The following is an 18,673-nucleotide window of genomic DNA, read 5'->3' as shown; positions in this document are numbered from 1 at the left end:
AACCTGTTGACAGTATAAAGTGGTGTAGTCCCAGTCTACTAATGTAATGAACCTGTTGACAGTATAAAGTGGTGTAGTCCCAGTCTACTAATGTAATGAACCTGTTGATAAAGTGGTGTAGTCCCAGTCTAATAATGTAATGAACCTGTTGACAGTATAAAGTGGTGTAGTCCCAGTCTACTAATGTAATGAACCTGTTGACAGTATAAAGTGGTGTAGTCCCAGTCTACTAATGTAATGAACCTGTTGATAAAGTGGTGTAGTCCCAGTCTACTAATGTAATGAACCTGTTGATAAAGTGGTGTAGTCCCAGTCTACTAATGTAATGAACCTGTTGATAAAGTGGTGTAGTCCCAGTCTACTAATGTAATGAACCTGTTGACAGTATAAAGTGGTGTAGTCCCAGTCTACTAATGTAATGAACCTGTTGATAAAGTGGTGTAGTCCCAGTCTACTAATGTAATGAACCTGTTGATAAAGTGGTGTAGTCCCAGTCTACTAATGTAATGAACCTGTTGACAGTATAAAGTGGTGTAGTCCCAGTCTACTAATGTAATGAACCTGTTGACAGTATAAAGTGGTGTAGTCCCAGTCTACTAATGTAATGAACCTGTTGATAAAGTGGTGTAGTCCCAGTCTACTAATGTAATGAACCTGTTGATAAAGTGGTGTAGTCCCAGTCTACTAATGTAATGAACCTGTTGACAGTATAAAGTGGTGTAGTCCCAGTCTACTAATGTAATGAACCTGTTGATAAAGTGGTGTAGTCCCAGTCTACTAATGTAATGAACCTGTTGATAAAGTGGTGTAGTCCCAGTCTACTAATGTAATGATCCTGTTGATAAAGTGGTGTAGTCCCAGTCTACTAATGTAATGAACCTGTTGACAGTATAAAGTGGTGTAGTCCCAGTCTACTAATGTAATGAACCTGTTGACAGTATAAAGTGGTGTAGTCCCAGTCTACTAATGTAATGAACCTGTTGATAAAGTGGTGTAGTCCCAGTCTACTAATGTAATGAACCTGTTGACAGTATAAAGTGGTGTAGTCCCAGTCTACTAATGTAATGAACCTGTTGACAGTATAAAGTGGTGTAGTCCCAGTCTACTAATGTAATGAACCTGTTGACAGTATAAAGTGGTGTAGTCCCAGTCTACTAATGTAATGAACCTGTTGATAAAGTGGTGTAGTCCCAGTCTACTAATGTAATGAACCTGTTGACAGTATAAAGTGGTGTAGTCCCAGTCTACTAATGTAATGAACCTGTTGATAAAGTGGTGTAGTCCCAGTCTACTAATGTAATGAACCTGTTGATAAAGTGGTGTAGTCCCAGTCTACTAATGTAATGAACCTGTTGACAGTATAAAGTGGTGTAGTCCCAGTCTACTAATGTAATGAACCTGTTGATAAAGTGGTGTAGTCCCAGTCTACTAATGTAATGAACCTGTTGACAGTATAAAGTGGTGTAGTCCCAGTCTACTAATGTAATGATCCTGTTGATAAAGTGGTGTAGTCCCAGTCTACTAATGTAATGAACCTGTTGATAAAGTGGTGTAGTCCCAGTCTACTAATGTAATGAACCTGTTGACAGTATAAAGTGGTGTAGTCCCAGTCTACTAATGTAATGAACCTGTTGACAGTATAAAGTGGTGTAGTCCCAGTCTACTAATGTAATGAACCTGTTGACAGTATAAAGTGGTGTAGTCCCAGTCTACTAATGTAATGAACCTGTTGACAGTATAAAGTGGTGTAGTCCCAGTCTACTAATGTAATGAACCTGTTGATAAAGTGGTGTAGTCCCAGTCTACTAATGTAATGATCCTGTTGATAAAGTGGTGTAGTCCCAGTCTACTAATGTAATGAACCTGTTGACAGTATAAAGTGGTGTAGTCCCAGTCTACTAATGTAATGAACCTGTTGATAAAGTGGTGTAGTCCCAGTCTACTAATGTAATGAACCTGTTGATAAAGTGGTGTAGTCCCAGTCTACTAATGTAATGAACCTGTTGACAGTATAAAGTGGTGTAGTCCCAGTCTACTAATGTAATGAACCTGTTGATAAAGTGGTGTAGTCCCAGTCTACTAATGTAATGAACCTGTTGATAAAGTGGTGTAGTCCCAGTCTACTAATGTAATGATCCTGTTGATAAAGTGGTGTAGTCCCAGTCTACTAATGTAATGAACCTGTTGACAGTATAAAGTGGTGTAGTCCCAGTCTACTAATGTAATGAACCTGTTGACAGTATAAAGTGGTGTAGTCCCAGTCTACTAATGTAATGAACCTGTTGACAGTATAAAGTGGTGTAGTCCCAGTCTACTAATGTAATGAACCTGTTGATAAAGTGAGTCCCAGTCTACTAATGTAATGAACCTGTTGATAAAGTGGTGTAGTCCCAGTCTACTAATGTAATGATCATGTTGATAAAGTGGTGTAGTCCCAGTCTACTAATGTAATGAACCTGTTGACAGTATAAAGTGGTGTAGTCCCAGTCTACTAATGTAATGAACCTGTTGACAGTATAAAGTGGTGTAGTCCCAGTCTACTAATGTAATGATCATGTTGATAAAGTGGTGTAGTCCCAGTCTACTAATGTAATGATCATGTTGATAAAGTGGTGTAGTCCCAGTCTACTAATGTAATGAACCTGTTGACAGTATAAAGTGGTGTAGTCCCAGTCTACTAATGTAATGAACCTGTTGACAGTATAAAGTGGTGTAGTCCCAGTCTACTAATGTAATGAACCTGTTGATAAAGTGGTGTAGTCCCAGTCTACTAATGTAATGAACCTGTTGACAGTATAAAGTGGTGTAGTCCCAGTCTACTAATGTAATGAACCTGTTGACAGTATAAAGTGGTGTAGTCCCAGTCTACTAATGTAATGAACCTGTTGACAGTATAAAGTGGTGTAGTCCCAGTCTACTAATGTAATGAACCTGTTGATAAAGTGGTGTAGTCCCAGTCTACTAATGTAATGAACCTGTTGACAGTATAAAGTGGTGTAGTCCTAGTCTACTAATGTAATGAACCTGTTGATAAAGTGGTGTAGTCCCAGTCTACTAATGTAATGAACCTGTTGACAGTATAAAGTGGTGTAGTCCCAGTCTACTAATGTAATGAACCTGTTGACAGTATAAAGTGGTGTAGTCCCAGTCTACTAATGTAATGAACCTGTTGACAGTATAAAGTGGTGTAGTCCCAGTCTACTAATGTAATGAACCTGTTGACAGTATAAAGTGGTGTAGTCCCAGTCTACTAATGTAATGAACCTGTTGATAAAGTGGTGTAGTCCCAGTCTACTAATGTAATGAACCTGTTGACAGTATAAAGTGGTGTAGTCCCAGTCTACTAATGTAATGATCCTGTTGATAAAGTGGTGTAGTCCCAGTCTACTAATGTAATGAACCTGTTGACAGTATAAAGTGGTGTAGTCCCAGTCTACTAATGTAATGAACCTGTTGACAGTATAAAGTGGTGTAGTCCCAGTCTACTAATGTAATGAACCTGTTGATAAAGTGGTGTAGTCCCAGTCTACTAATGTAATGAACCTGTTGACAGTATAAAGTGGTGTAGTCCCAGTCTACTAATGTAATGAACCTGTTGACAGTATAAAGTGGTGTAGTCCCAGTCTACTAATGTAATGAACCTGTTGATAAAGTGGTGTAGTCCCAGTCTACTAATGTAATGAACCTGTTGACAGTATAAAGTGGTGTAGTCCCAGTCTACTAATGTAATGAACCTGTTGACAGTATAAAGTGGTGTAGTCCCAGTCTACTAATGTAATGAACCTGTTGACAGTATAAAGTGGTGTAGTCCCAGTCTACTAATGTAATGAACCTGTTGATAAAGTGGTGTAGTCCCAGTCTACTAATGTAATGAACCTGTTGACAGTATAAAGTGGTGTAGTCCCAGTCTACTAATGTAATGAACCTGTTGATAAAGTGGTGTAGTCCCAGTCTACTAATGTAATGAACCTGTTGATAAAGTGGTGTAGTCCCAGTCTACTAATGTAATGAACCTGTTGACAGTATAAAGTGGTGTAGTCCCAGTCTACTAATGTAATGAACCTGTTGATAAAGTGGTGTAGTCCCAGTCTACTAATGTAATGAACCTGTTGACAGTATAAAGTGGTGTAGTCCCAGTCTAGTAATGTAATGATCATGTTGATAAAGTGGTGTAGTCCCAGTCTACTAATGTAATGAACCTGTTGATAAAGTGGTGTAGTCCCAGTCTACTAATGTAATGATCATGTTGATAAAGTGGTGTAGTCCCAGTCTACTAATGTAATGAACCTGTTGATAAAGTGGTGTTGTCCCAGTCTACTAATGTAATGAACCTGTTGACAGTATAAAGTGGTGTAGTCCCAGTCTACTAATGTAATGAACCTGTTGATAAAGTGGTGTAGTCCCAGTCTACTAATGTAATGAACCTGTTGACAGTATAAAGTGGTGTAGTCCCAGTCTACTAATGTAATGAACCTGTTGACAGTATAAAGTGGTGTAGTCCCAGTCTACTAATGTAATGAACCTGTTGACAGTATAAAGTGGTGTAGTCCCAGTCTACTAATGTAATGAACCTGTTGATAAAGTGGTGTAGTCCCAGTCTACTAATGTAATGAACCTGTTGACAGTATAAAGTGGTGTAGTCCCAGTCTACTAATGTAATGAACCTGTTGATAAAGTGGTGTAGTCCCAGTCTACTAATGTAATGAACCTGTTGACAGTATAAAGTGGTGTAGTCCCAGTCTACTAATGTAATGAACCTGTTGACAGTATAAAGTGGTGTAGTCCCAGTCTACTAATGTAATGAACCTGTTGATAGTGGTGTAGTCCCAGTCTACTAATGTAATGAACCTGTTGACAGTATAAAGTGGTGTAGTCCCAGTCTACTAATGTAATGAACCTGTTGACAGTATAAAGTGGTGTAGTCCCAGTCTACTAATGTAATGAACCTGTTGATAAAGTGGTGTAGTCCCAGTCTACTAATGTAATGAACCTGTTGACAGTATAAAGTGGTGTAGTCCCAGTCTACTAATGTAATGAACCTGTTGACAGTATAAAGTGGTGTAGTCCCAGTCTACTAATGTAATGAACCTGTTGACAGTATAAAGTGGTGTAGTCCCAGTCTACTAATGTAATGAACCTGTTGACAAAGTGGTGTAGTCCCAGTCTACTAATGTAATGAACCTGTTGACAGTATAAAGTGGTGTAGTCCCAGTCTACTAATGTAATGAACCTGTTGACAGTATAAAGTGGTGTAGTCCCAGTCTACTAATGTAATGAACCTGTTGACAAAGTGGTGTAGTCCCAGTCTACTAATGTAATGAACCTGTTGACAGTATAAAGTGGTGTAGTCCCAGTCTACTAATGTAATGAACCTGTTGATAAAGTGGTGTAGTCCCAGTCTACTAATGTAATGAACCTGTTGACAGTATAAAGTGGTGTAGTCCCAGTCTACTAATGTAATGAACCTGTTGACAGTATAAAGTGGTGTAGTCCCAGTCTACTAATGTAATGAACCTGTTGATAAAGTGGTGTAGTCCCAATCTACTAATGTAATGAACCTGTTGACAGTATAAAGTGGTGTAGTCCCAGTCTACTAATGTAATGAACCTGTTGACAGTATAAAGTGGTGTAGTCCCAGTCTACTAATGTAATGAACCTGTTGACAGTATAAAGTGGTGTAGTCCCAGTCTACTAATGTAATGAACCTGTTGACAGTATAAAGTGGTGTAGTCCCAGTCTACTAATGTAATGAACCTGTTGATAAAGTGGTGTAGTCCCAGTCTACTAATGTAATGAACCTGTTGACAGTATAAAGTGGTGTAGTCCCAGTCTACTAATGTAATGAACCTGTTGACAGTATAAAGTGGTGTAGTCCCAGTCTACTAATGTAATGAACCTGTTGACAGTATAAAGTGGTGTAGTCCCAGTCTACTAATGTAATGAACCTGTTGACAAAGTGGTGTAGTCCTAGTCTACTAATGTAATGAACCTGTTGATAAAGTGGTGTAGTCCCAGTCTACTAATGTAATGAACCTGTTGACAGTATAAAGTGGTGTAGTCCCAGTCTACTAATGTAATGAACCTGTTGACAGTATAAAGTGGTGTAGTCCCAGTCTACTAATGTAATGAACCTGTTGACAGTATAAAGTGGTGTAGTCCCAGTCTACTAATGTAATGAACCTGTTGACAGTATAAAGTGGTGTAGTCCCAGTCTACTAATGTAATGAACCTGTTGACAGTATAAAGTGGTGTAGTCCCAGTCTACTAATGTAATGAACCTGTTGACAAAGTGGTGTAGTCCCAGTCTACTAATGTAATGAACCTGTTGACAGTATAAAGTGGTGTAGTCCCAGTCTACTAATGTAATGAACCTGTTGATAAAGTGGTGTAGTCCCAGTCTACTAATGTAATGAACCTGTTGACAGTATAAAGTGGTGTAGTCCCAGTCTACTAATGTAATGAACCTGTTGATAAAGTGGTGTAGTCCCAGTCTACTAATGTAATGAACCTGTTGATAAAGTGGTGTAGTCCCAGTCTACTAATGTAATGAACCTGTTGACAGTATAAAGTGGTGTAGTCCCAGTCTACTAATGTAATGAACCTGTTGACAGTATAAAGTGGTGTAGTCCCAGTCTACTAATGTAATGAACCTGTTGACAGTATAAAGTGGTGTAGTCCCAGTCTACTAATGTAATGAACCTGTTGACAGTATAAAGTGGTGTAGTCCCAGTCTACTAATGTAATGAACCTGTTGACAGTATAAAGTGGTGTAGTCCCAGTCTACTAATGTAATGAACCTGTTGATAAAGTGGTGTAGTCCCAGTCTACTAATGTAATGAACCTGTTGATAAAGTGGTGTAGTCCCAGTCTACTAATGTAATGAACCTGCTGGCAGTATAAAGTGGTGTAGTCCCAGTCTACTAATGTAATGAACCTGTTGACAGTATAAAGTGGTGTAGTCCCAGTCTACTAATGTAATGAACCTGTTGACAGTATAAAGTGGTGTAGTCCCAGTCTACTAATGTAATGAACCTGTTGATAAAGTGGTGTAGTCCCAGTCTACTAATGTAATGAACCTGTTGATAAAGTGGTGTAGTCCCAGTCTACTAATGTAATGAACCTGTTGACAGTATAAAGTGGTGTAGTCCCAGTCTACTAATGTAATGAACCTGTTGATAAAGTGGTGTAGTCCCAGTCTACTAATGTAATGAACCTGTTGATAAAGTGGTGTAGTCCCAGTCTACTAATGTAATGAACCTGTTGATAAAGTGGTGTAGTCCCAGTCTACTAATGTAATGAACCTGTTGACAGTATAAAGTGGTGTAGTCCCAGTCTACTAATGTAATGAACCTGTTGACAGTATAAAGTGGTGTAGTCCCAGTCTACTAATGTAATGAACCTGTTGACAGTATAAAGTGGTGTAGTCCCAGTCTACTAATGTAATGAACCTGTTGATAAAGTGGTGTAGTCCCAGTCTACTAATGTAATGAACCTGTTGACAGTATAAACTGGTGTAGTCCCAGTCTACTAATGTAATGAACCTGTTGATAAAGTGGTGTAGTCCCAGTCTACTAATGTAATGAACCTGTTGACAGTATAAAGTGGTGTAGTCCCAGTCTACTAATGTAATGAACCTGTTGATAAAGTGGTGTAGTCCCAGTCTACTAATGTAATGAACCTGTTGACAGTATAAAGTGGTGTAGTCCCAGTCTACTAATGTAATGAACCTGTTGATAAAGTGGTGTAGTCCCAGTCTACTAATGTAATGAACCTGTTGATAAAGTGGTGTAGTCCCAGTCTACTAATGTAATGAACCTGTTGATAAAGTGGTGTAGTCCCAGTCTACTAATGTAATGAACCTGTTGACAGTATAAAGTGGTGTAGTCCCAGTCTACTAATGTAATGAACCTGTTGATAAAGTGGTGTAGTCCCAGTCTACTAATGTAATGAACCTGTTGACAGTATAAAGTGGTGTAGTCCCAGTCTACTAATGTAATGAACCTGTTGACAGTATAAAGTGGTGTAGTCCCAGTCTACTAATGTAATGAACCTGTTGATAAAGTGGTGTAGTCCTAGTCTACTAATGTAATGAACCTGTTGACAGTATAAAGTGGTGTAGTCCCAGTCTACTAATGTAATGAACCTGTTGATAAAGTGGTGTAGTCCCAGTCTAATAATGTAATGAACCTGTTGACAGTATAAAGTGGTGTAGTCCCAGTCTACTAATGTAATGAACCTGTTGATAAAGTGGTGTAGTCCCAGTCTACTAATGTAATGAACCTGTTGATAAAGTGGTGTAGTCCCAGTCTACTAATGTAATGAACCTGTTGATAAAGTGGTGTAGTCCCAGTCTACTAATGTAATGAACCTGTTGATAAAGTGGTGTAGTCCCAGTCTACTAATGTAATGATCCTGTTGATAAAGTGGTGTAGTCCCAGTCTACTAATGTAATGAACCTGTTGACAGTATAAAGTGGTGTAGTCCCAGTCTACTAATGTAATGAACCTGTTGATAAAGTGGTGTAGTCCCAGTCTACTAATGTAATGAACCTGTTGACAGTATAAAGTGGTGTAGTCCCAGTCTACTAATGTAATGAACCTGTTGATAAAGTGGTGTAGTCCCAGTCTACTAATGTAATGAACCTGTTGACAGTATAAAGTGGTGTAGTCCCAGTCTACTAATGTAATGAACCTGTTGACAGTATAAAGTGGTGTAGTCCCAGTCTACTAATGTAATGAACCTGTTGATAAAGTGGTGTAGTCCCAGTCTACTAATGTAATGAACCTGTTGATAAAGTGGTGTAGTCCCAGTCTACTAATGTAATGAACCTGTTGACAGTATAAAGTGGTGTAGTCCCAGTCTACTAATGTAATGAACCTGTTGACAAAGTGGTGTAGTCCCAGTCTACTAATGTAATGAACCTGTTGACAAAGTGGTGTAGTCCCAGTCTACTAATGTAATGAACCTGTTGATAAAGTGGTGTAGTCCCAGTCTACTAATGTAATGATCATGTTTATAAAGTGGTGTAGTCCCAGTCTACTAATGTAATGAACCTGTTGATAAAGTGGTGTAGTCCCAGTCTACTAATGTAATGATCCTGTTGATAAAGTGGTGTAGTCCCAGTCTACTAATGTAATGAACCTGTTGATAAAGTGGTGTAGTCCCAGTCTACTAATGTAATGAACCTGTTGACAGTATAAAGTGGTGTAGTCCCAGTCTACTAATGTAATGAACCTGTTGATAAAGTGGTGTAGTCCCAGTCTACACTACGTATCGATGTGGCAGGAAGCGTCTGTCAGAGATCATCTGATTAATGACATCAGTAAACACACTATCTACTGTTTACTCAAACGAACAGTGTCCGGTTTACAACTTCTCCCTCCCCCGCTCGTTGTGTGTGTGTGTGTGTGTGTGTGAGAGAGAGAGTTTACTTGCTTTGGCGATGTAAACATGTGTTCCCATGCCAATAAAGACTCTTGAATTGAAAGGGAGGGAGAGACAGAGAGAGAGCAGAAGAGAGGGAGGAAGAGAGGGAGGGAGGGAGAGACAGAGAGAGAGCAGAAGAGAGGGGGGGAGAGGAGGAAGAGAGGGAGGGGGAGGAGGAAGAGAGGGAGGAGGAAGAGAGGGAGGGAGAGGAGGAAAAGAGGGAGGGAGAGAAAAGAGAGAAAGAGAGAGAGAGAAAGAGAGAAGAGAGAGAGAGAGAGAGAGAGAGAGAGAGAGAGAGAGACCCACCCTGTCTGAAGAAAGGCCCACACACATGACTCATACTGACTTCCCCAAATACAGCCCCTCTGCTCCACACACAGACACACACTGTGGTTTTCTAGAAATGAAGAAGGCTGGTTTTCATTAGAAGGCCTCCAACTGTCTGTAGCAGCAGAGTTTAACAGTTAAACTTGGACTTAACTGGGATGGGAACCCATTTAACTGGGATGGGAACCCATTTAACTGGGATGGGAACCCATTTAACTGGGATGGGAACCCATTTAACTGGGATGGGAACCCACATTAACTTGGACTTAACTGGGATGGGAACCCACATTGACTACTGGTCTAGTGTAATAACCTACTGGTCTAGTGTAATAACCTACTGGTCTAGTGTAATAACCTACTGGTCTAGTGTAATAACCTACTGGTCTAGTGTAATAACCTACTGGTCTAGTGTAATAACCTACTGGTCTAGTGTAATAACCTATTGGTCTAGTGTAATAACCTACTGGTCTAGTGTAATAACCTACTGGTCTAGTGTAATAACCTACTGGTCTAGTGTAATAACCTACTGGTCTAGTGTAATAACCTATTATATAATGATCTCCCTCCATTCTACTGGTCTAGTGTAATAACCTACTGGTCTAGTGTAATAACCTACTGGTCTAGTGTAATAACCTACTGGTCTAGTGTAATAACCTACCGGTCTAGTGTAATAACCTACCGGTCTAGTGTAATAACCTACTGGTCTAGTGTAATAACCTACTGGTCTAGTGTAATAACCTACTGGTCTAGTGTAATAACCTACTGGTCTAGTGTAATAACCTACTGGTCTAGTGTAATAACCTACTGGTCTAGTGTAATAACCTATTCTATAATGATCTCCCTCCATTCTACTGGTCTAGTGTAATAACCTACTGGTCTAGTGTAATAACCTACTTGTCTAGTGTAATAACCTATTCTATAATGATCTCCCTCCATTCTACTGGTCTAGTGTAATAACCTATTGGTCTAGTGTAATAACCTACTGGTCTAGTGTAATAACCTATTGGTCTAGTGTAATAACCTATTGGTCTAGTGTAATAACCTACTGGTCTAGTGTAATAACCTACTGGTCTAGTGTAATAACCTACTGGTCTAGTGTAATAACCTACTGGTCTAGTGTAATAACCTACTGGTCTAGTGTAATAACCTACTGGTCTAGTGTAATAACCTACTGGTCTAGTGTAATAACCTATTGGTCTAGTGTAATAACCTACTGGTCTAGTGTAATAACCTATTCTATAATGATCTCCCTCCATTCCACTGGTCTAGTGTAATAACCTATTGGTCTAGTGTAATAACCTATTGGTCTAGTGTAATAACCTATTGGTCTAGTGTAATAACCTACTGGTCTAGTGTAATAACCTATTCTATAATGATCTCCCTCCATTCTACTGGTCTAGTGTAATAACCTATTGGTCTAGTGTAATAACCGATTGGTCTAGTGTAATAACCTACTGGTCTAGTGTAATAACCTATTCTATAATGATCTCCCTCCATTATACTGGTCTAGTGTAATAACCTACTGGTCTAGTGTAATAACCTACTGGTCTAGTGTAATAACCTACTGGTCTAGTGTAATAACCTACTGGTCTAGTGTAATAACCTACTGGTCTAATGTAATAACCTATTGGTCTAGTGTAATAACCTACTGGTCTAATGTAATAACCTATTCTATAATGATCTCCCTCCATTATACTGGTCTAGTGTAATAACCTACTGGTCTAGTGTAATAACCTACTGGTCTAGTGTAATAACCTACTGGTCTAGTGTAATAACCTATTCTATAATGATCTCCCTCCATTCTACTGGTCTAGTGTAATAACCTATTGGTCTAGTGTAATAACCTATTGGTCTAGTGTAATAACCTATTGGTCTAGTGTAATAACCTACTGGTCTAGTGTAATAACGATATTGTCTATCGTTCTGTGTCGATATCGTCTATCGTCTAGTGTCGATAACGTCTACGTGGTCGATATCGTCTATCGTTCCGTGTCGATCTCGCCTCCATCGTATACTGGTCGAGTGTAATCGTCTATCGTTCTAGTGTCGATAACGCCTATCGTCTAGTGTAATAACGTCTATGGTCTAGTGTCGATAACGTCTATCGTCTATAATGATCTATCGTTCCATTCGATATCGTCTATCGTGTAATATCGTCTATCGTTCCGTGTAATAACGTCTATCGGTCTAGTGTCGATAACGCCTATCGGTCTAGTGTAATATCGTCTATCGTTCTAGTGTAATAACGATATCGTCTATCGTTCCGTGTCGATATCGTCTATCGTTCCGTGTCGATATCGTCTATCGTTCCGTGTCGATATCGTCTATCGCTCCGTGTCGATATCGTCTATCGTTCCGTGTCGATATCGTCTATCGTTCCGTGTCGATATCGTCTATCGTTCCGTGTCGATATCGTCTATCGTTCCGTGTCGATATCGTCTATCGTTCCGTGTCGATATCGTCTATCGTTCCTTGTCGATATCGTCTATCGTTCCTTGTCGATATTGTCTATCGTTCCGTGTCGATATTGTCTATCGTTCCTTGTCGATATTGTCTATCGTTCCTTGTCGATATGGTCTATCGTTCTGTGTCGATATGGTCTATCGTTCCGTGTCGATATTGTCTATCGTTCCGTGTCGATATTGTCTATCGTTCCGTGACGATATTGTCTATCGTTCCGTGTCGATATTGTCTATCGTTCCGTGTTCATGTTGGTTAGCTAATGATTATTTAATGACAGTCTCATGGGCTGTGCTGCTGATAGCGTGTCACATTACAGGGAGAAATGGAAAGGTGAACATTTGACCAGAATCCTCCCGGTGGGGCAGCGAAACGTTCCACTGTAGAGGGGTCTTCAGTGAAGTCAACTTACCATTGTGGTAGATTGGTGACCGTTGGTTTGATTAGGAGGAGGTGTCTGAAAAGAGAAACACACAGTTTTTAGCCCTATAATGCAACACACTTTGAAAGGCTGACCAATGACAGTCCCCGACTTGATAAAAGTGATCCAATCGAACGCGCCCACTGGTTTACACACAGGTGTTCAGAGCCGGCTAGATACAGTACATTCACAAAGTATTCAGACCCAGCGATTCCAGCCTTGAGTCTTCTTGGGTACGACGCTACTAGCTTGGCACACCTGTATTTGGGGAGTTTCTCCCATTCTTCTCTGCAGATCCTCTCAAGCTCTGTCAGGTTGGATGGGGAGAGTCGCTGCAGAGCTATTTTCAGGTCTCTCCAGAGATATTCGATCGGGTTCAAGTCCGGGCTCTGGCTGGGCCATTCAAGGACATTCACAGACTTGTCCCGAAGCGTAGCCTAGTGGTTAGAGCGTTGGACTAGTAACCGGAAGGTTGCAAGTTCAAACCCCAGAGCTGACAAGGTACAAATCTGTCGTTCTGCCCCTGAACAGGCAATTAACCCACTGTTCCTAGGCCGTCATTGAAAATAAGAATTTGTTCTTAACTGACTTGCCTAGTTAAATAAAGGTTAAATAAAAAATATATAAAAAACTCCTACCTTGTCTTGGCTGTGTGCTTAGGGTTGTTGTCCTGTTGGAAGGTGAACCTTCGCCCCAGTCTGAGGTCCTGAGCGTTCTGGAGCAGCTTTTCATCAAGGATCTCTCTGTACTTTGCTCTGTTAATTTTTGCCTCGATCCTGACTAGTCTCCCAGTCCCTGCCTCTGAAAAACCTCCCCACAGCATGATGCTGCCAACACCATGCTTCAACGTAGGGATGGCGCAAGGTTTCCTCCAGACGTGACACTTGGCATTCAGGCCAAAGAGTTCAATCTTGGTTTCATCAGACCAGAGAATCTTATTTCTCATGGTCTGAGAGTCCTTTAGGTGCCTTTTGGCAAACTCCAAGCGGGCTGTCATGTGCCTTTTACTGAGGAGTGGCTTCCGTCTGGCCACTCTGCCATAAAGGCCTGTAGAGATGGTTGTCCTTCTGGAAGGTTCGTCACCTCCCTGACCAAGGCCCTTCTCCCCCTACTGCCTCTGGTCTGGAGGACTTACTAAACAGAGAACATCCCTGGTCATCCCTACTGCCTCTGATCTGGAGGACTCACTAAACAGAGAACATCCCTGGTCATCCCTACTGCCTCTGGTCTGGAGGACTCACTAAACAGAGAACATCCCTGGTCATCTCTACTGCCTCTGATCTGGAGGACTCACTAAACAGAGAACATCCCTGGTCATCTCTACTGCCTCTGATCTGGAGGACTCACTAAACAGAGAACATCCCTGGTCATCCCTACTGCCTCTGATCTGGAGGACTCACTAAACAGAGAACATCCCTGGTCATCCCTACTGCCTCTGATCTGGAGGACTCACTAAACAGAGAACATCCCTGGTCATCCCTACTGCCTCTGATCTGGAGGACTCACTAAACAGAGAACATCCCTGGTCATCTCTACTGCCTCTGATCTGGAGGACTCACTAAACAGAGAACATCCCTGGTCATCCCTACTGCCTCTGATCTGGAGGACCCACTAAACAGAGAACATCCCTGGTCATCCCTACTGCCTCTGATCTGGAGGACTCACTAAACAGAGCACATCCCTGGTCATCTCTACTGCCTCTGATCTGGAGGACTCACTAAACAGAGAACATCCCTGGTCATCCCTACTGCCTCTGATCTGGAGGACTCACTAAACACACATGCTTTGTTTGTAAATGATGTCTGAGTGTTGAACTGTGCCCCTGGCTATCCGTAAATAATAAAAATAATAAAAGTGCCGTCTGGTTCGCTTAAAATAAGGAATTTTAAAATATTCATACTTTTACATTTACTTTTTATGCTTAAATATATTAAAAACCAAATCCTTTTACTCAAATAGTGTTTTACTGGGTGACTTTCACTTGAGTAATTTTCGGTTAATTTCTCTTGACTTTTAGTCAACTATGAGAATTCAGTGGTTTTCCCACCGCTGGGAGACACTATAGTCAATAGGGCTAAAGGTAGTTAGCGTCTCTGTATGTTTTAGCCCAGGGGTTACCATGTAATGTAATCAGCGGCCAATGTTTACTCTCTATAAAATGGGGTTATGACAGTCTATTACAAATCAGTCTGACAGTACTTTGGACAGTATTTTCAACCCTAAAGAAGTCTGGTTTGAAGTGACTGAAATGCATCTGAAATGTATTGGGAAGTTCAGAAGATTATCAGGAAATACGTTTGTCTGAACTTCTGTGTTGAAAAGATTCACGTCGTCATTATCGACGATGTTATTCTCCCTCCAGTCTGAGTGTCTGGTCTAGTCCACTCTGTTGTAGAAGACACATACTGTATGTGTCCCCTCCAGTCTGATTGAGTGTCTGGTCTAGTCCACTCTGTTGTAGAAGACACATACTGTATGTGTCCTGGTCTAGTCCACTCTGTTGTAGAAGACACATACTGTATGTGTCCTGGTCTAGTCCACTCTGTTGTTGAAGACACATACTGTATGTGTCCCCTCCAGTCTGATTGAGTGTCTGGTCTAGTCCACTCTGTTGTAGAAGACACATACTGTATGTGTCCCCTCCAGTCTGATTGAGTGTCTGGTCTAGTCCACTCTGTTGTAGAAGACACATACTGTATGTGTCCCCTCCAGTCTGATTGAGTGTCTGGTCTAGTCCACTCTGTTGTAGAAGACACATACTGTATGTGTCCTGGTCTAGTCCACTCTGTTGTAGAAGACACATACTGTATGTGTCCTGGTCTAGTCCACTCTGTTGTTGAAGACACATACCGTATGTGTCCCCTCCAGTCTGATTGAGTGTCTGGTCTAGTCCACTCTGTTGTAGAAGACACATACTGTATGTGTCCCCTCCAGTCTGATTGAGTGTCTGGTCTAGTCCACTCTGTTGTAGAAGACACATACTGTATGTGTCCTGGTCTAGTCCACTCTGTTGTTGAAGACACATACTGTATGTGTCCTGGTCTAGTCCACTCTGTTGTAGAAGACACATACTGTATGTGTCCTGGTCTAGTCCACTCTGTTGTAGAAGACACATACTGTATGTGTCCTGGTCTAGTCCACTCTGTTGTAGAAGACACATACTGTATGTGTCCTGGTCTAGTCCACTCTGTTGTAGAAGACACATACTGTATGTGTCCCTCCAGTCTGATTGAGTGTCTGGTCTAGTCCACTCTGTTGTAGAAGACACATACTGTATGTGTCCTGGTCTAGTCCACTCTGTTGTAGAAGACACATACTGTATGTGTCCCCTCCAGTCTGATTGAGTGTCTGGTCTAGTCCACTCTGTTGTAGAAGACACATACTGTATGTGTCCCTCCAGTCTGATTGGTCTAGTCCACTCTGTTGTAGAAGACACATACTGTATGTGTCCTGGTCTAGTCCACTCTGTTGTAGAAGACACATACTGTATGTGTCCCCTCCAGTCTGATTGGTCTCGTCCACTCTGTTGTAGAAGACACATACTGTATGTGTCCCCTCCAGTCTGATTGAGTGTCTGGTCTAGTCCACTCTGTTGTAGAAGACACATACTGTATGTGTCCCCTCCAGTCTGATTGAGTGTCTGGTCTAGTCCACTCTGTTGTAGAAGACACATACTGTATGTGTCCTGGTCTAGTCCACTCTGTTGTAGAAGACACATACTGTATGTGTCCCCTCCAGTCTGAGTGTCTGGTCTAGTCCACTCTGTTGTAGAAGACACATACTGTATGTGTCCCCTCCAGTCTGATTGGTCTCGTCCACTCTGTTGTTGAAGACATACTGTATGTGTCCTGACAGTCTTTTCTTTCAGTGATGGGAACATGGGGTCAACATATGTGTGTCGTTTAAACTGTTCCGAAGATAGAGTCACATTCGTAGGAAGAAAACGGAAAACCGCTTTGGTTGTTAAAACCCGAATGTTGCCTACCGGAGGAAATAACTCCGGTTACAACAAACCGAGTTGAATTGTATTTATTTATCCCCTAATCTGATAGTATTCTGGTGTATCTCACCGCTCACAGAATAAACATCAACTGTCTGATTCAGAAGACTAACCACTTTAACAACTCATAAACACACCGATGTTGTCGGTTAATAAGAGCGGTATAAACTTACCGGAGATCGAGTCTGCAACAGAGCTCAGTGAATGGAAACGGAGAAAGAGAAAGAGAGAAGGGAGGCTGAGAAAGAGTGGAAAAACGAGTTCCCTGAGCGAGAGTCGGGACTCCACCCTCGATGACTAAACAACTCACCGCACAGCGACTCGTCAGACTGGCTGAAGCAAACGGTTAGTAAATGTGTTGTCTGACTGTAGTGCGCTTTAGGGACTGGCCGAGGAGTAGGGTTGATCCGAAACGGCTGTGATATGTTGTCTGACCGTAGTGCGCTTTAGGGACTGGCCGAGGAGTAGGGTTGATCCGAAACGGCTGTGATATGTTGTCTGACCGTAGTGCGCTTTAGGGACTGGCCGAGGAGTAGGGTTGATCCGAAACGGCTGTGATATGTTGTCTGACCGTAGTGCGCTTTAGGGACTGGCCGAGGAGTAGGGTTGATCCGAAACGGCTGTGATATGTTGTCTGACCGTAGTGCGCTTTAGGGACTGGCCGAGGAGTAGGGTTGATCCGAAACGGCTGTGATATGTTGTCTGACCGTAGTGCGCTTTAGGGACTGGCCGAGGAGTAGGGTTGATCCGAAACGTCTGTGATATGTTGTCTGACCGTAGTGCGCTTTAGGGACTGGCGGAGGAGTGGGTTGATCCGAAACGGCTGTGATATGTTGTCTGACCGTAGTGCGCTTTAGGGACTGGCCGAGGAGTGGGTTGATCCGAAACGGCTGTGATATGTTGTCTGACCGTAGTGCGCTTTAGGGACTGGCCGAGGAGTAGGGTTGATCCGAAACGTCTGTGATATGTTGTCTGACCGTAGTGCGCTTTAGGGACTGGCGGAGGAGTGGGTTGATCCGAAACGGCTGTGATATGTTGTCTGACTGTAGTGCGCTTTAGGGACTGGCCGAGGAGTGGGTTGATCCGAAACGGCTGTGATATGTTGTCTGACCGTAGTGCGCTTTAGGGACTGGCCGAGGAGTAGGGTTGATCCGAAACGGCTGTGATACGTTGTCTGACCGTAGTGCGCTTTTGGGACTGGCCGAGGAGTGGGTTGATCCGAAACGGCTGTGATATGTTGTCTGACCGTAGTGCGCTTTAGGGACTGGCCGAGGAGTAGGGTTGATCCGAAACGGCTGTGATACGTTGTCTGACCGTAGTGCGCTTTTGGGACTGGCCGAGGAGTAGGGTTGATCCGAAACGGCTGTCAGGCACCCGAGCTAACAGAGGCTCGCTTGTTAGCTACTTCTAGACACATAATGAGAGAACACCATTTTACTCACCCTAGCAAATCAAATCACATCACATTTTATTGGTCACATACAGTGGAGAGAACAAGTATTTGAGACACTACCGATTTTGCAGGTTTTCCTACTTACAAAACATGTAGAGGTCTGTAATTTGTATCATAGGTACACTTCAACTGTGAGAGACGGAATCTAAAACAAAAATCCAGAAAATCACATTGTATGATTTTTAAGTATTTGATCACCTACCAACCAGTAAGTAATCTAACCAATTCCACAACAACTACCTAATACACACACATCTAAAGAGGTGAATAAGAATATGTCCATATAAATATATGGTGAGCGATGGCCGAGCAGCTTAGGCAAGATGCAGTAGATGGTATAAAATACAGCAAATACATATGATGAGTAATATAAGATATGTAAACATCATTATTAAAGAGGCATTATATAAAGTGACAAGTGATCCATTTATTAAAGTGGCCAGTGATTGGGTCTCAATGTAGGCAGCAGCCTCTCTGAGTTAATGATTGGGTCTCAATGTGGGCAGCAGCCTCTCTGAGTTAATGATTGGGTCTCAATGTAGGCAGCAGCCTCTCTGGGTTAGTGATTGGGTCTCAATGTAGGCAG

At 41.7% G+C, this 18,673-nt stretch overlaps 1 protein-coding gene across 1 annotated transcript in view; it reads right to left on the bottom strand.

Moving 5' to 3' along the window:
• Positions 1-16,920, bottom strand: part of LOC124020265 (annexin A5-like) — a 48,588-nt gene extending 31,668 nt beyond the window's left edge. Inside the window, exons 1-2 of the mRNA XM_046335611.1 lie at positions 16,808-16,920; positions 12,626-12,670 (exon numbers count right to left, since the gene is read on the bottom strand). Coding sequence (XP_046191567.1) covers positions 12,626-12,628 — 3 coding nt within the window. The 5' untranslated portion in view covers positions 12,629-12,670; positions 16,808-16,920. The remainder of the gene's footprint in view (positions 1-12,625; positions 12,671-16,807) is intronic.
• Positions 16,921-18,673: the final 1,753 nt, after the last annotated feature.

This window comes from Oncorhynchus gorbuscha, unplaced genomic scaffold (genome assembly GCF_021184085.1).
Source record: "Oncorhynchus gorbuscha isolate QuinsamMale2020 ecotype Even-year unplaced genomic scaffold, OgorEven_v1.0 Un_scaffold_788, whole genome shotgun sequence".
NCBI lineage: Eukaryota > Metazoa > Chordata > Actinopteri > Salmoniformes > Salmonidae > Oncorhynchus > Oncorhynchus gorbuscha.
The sequence above is the reverse complement of the archived record's forward strand: the minus strand, read 5'-3'. Positions and strand labels throughout refer to the sequence as shown.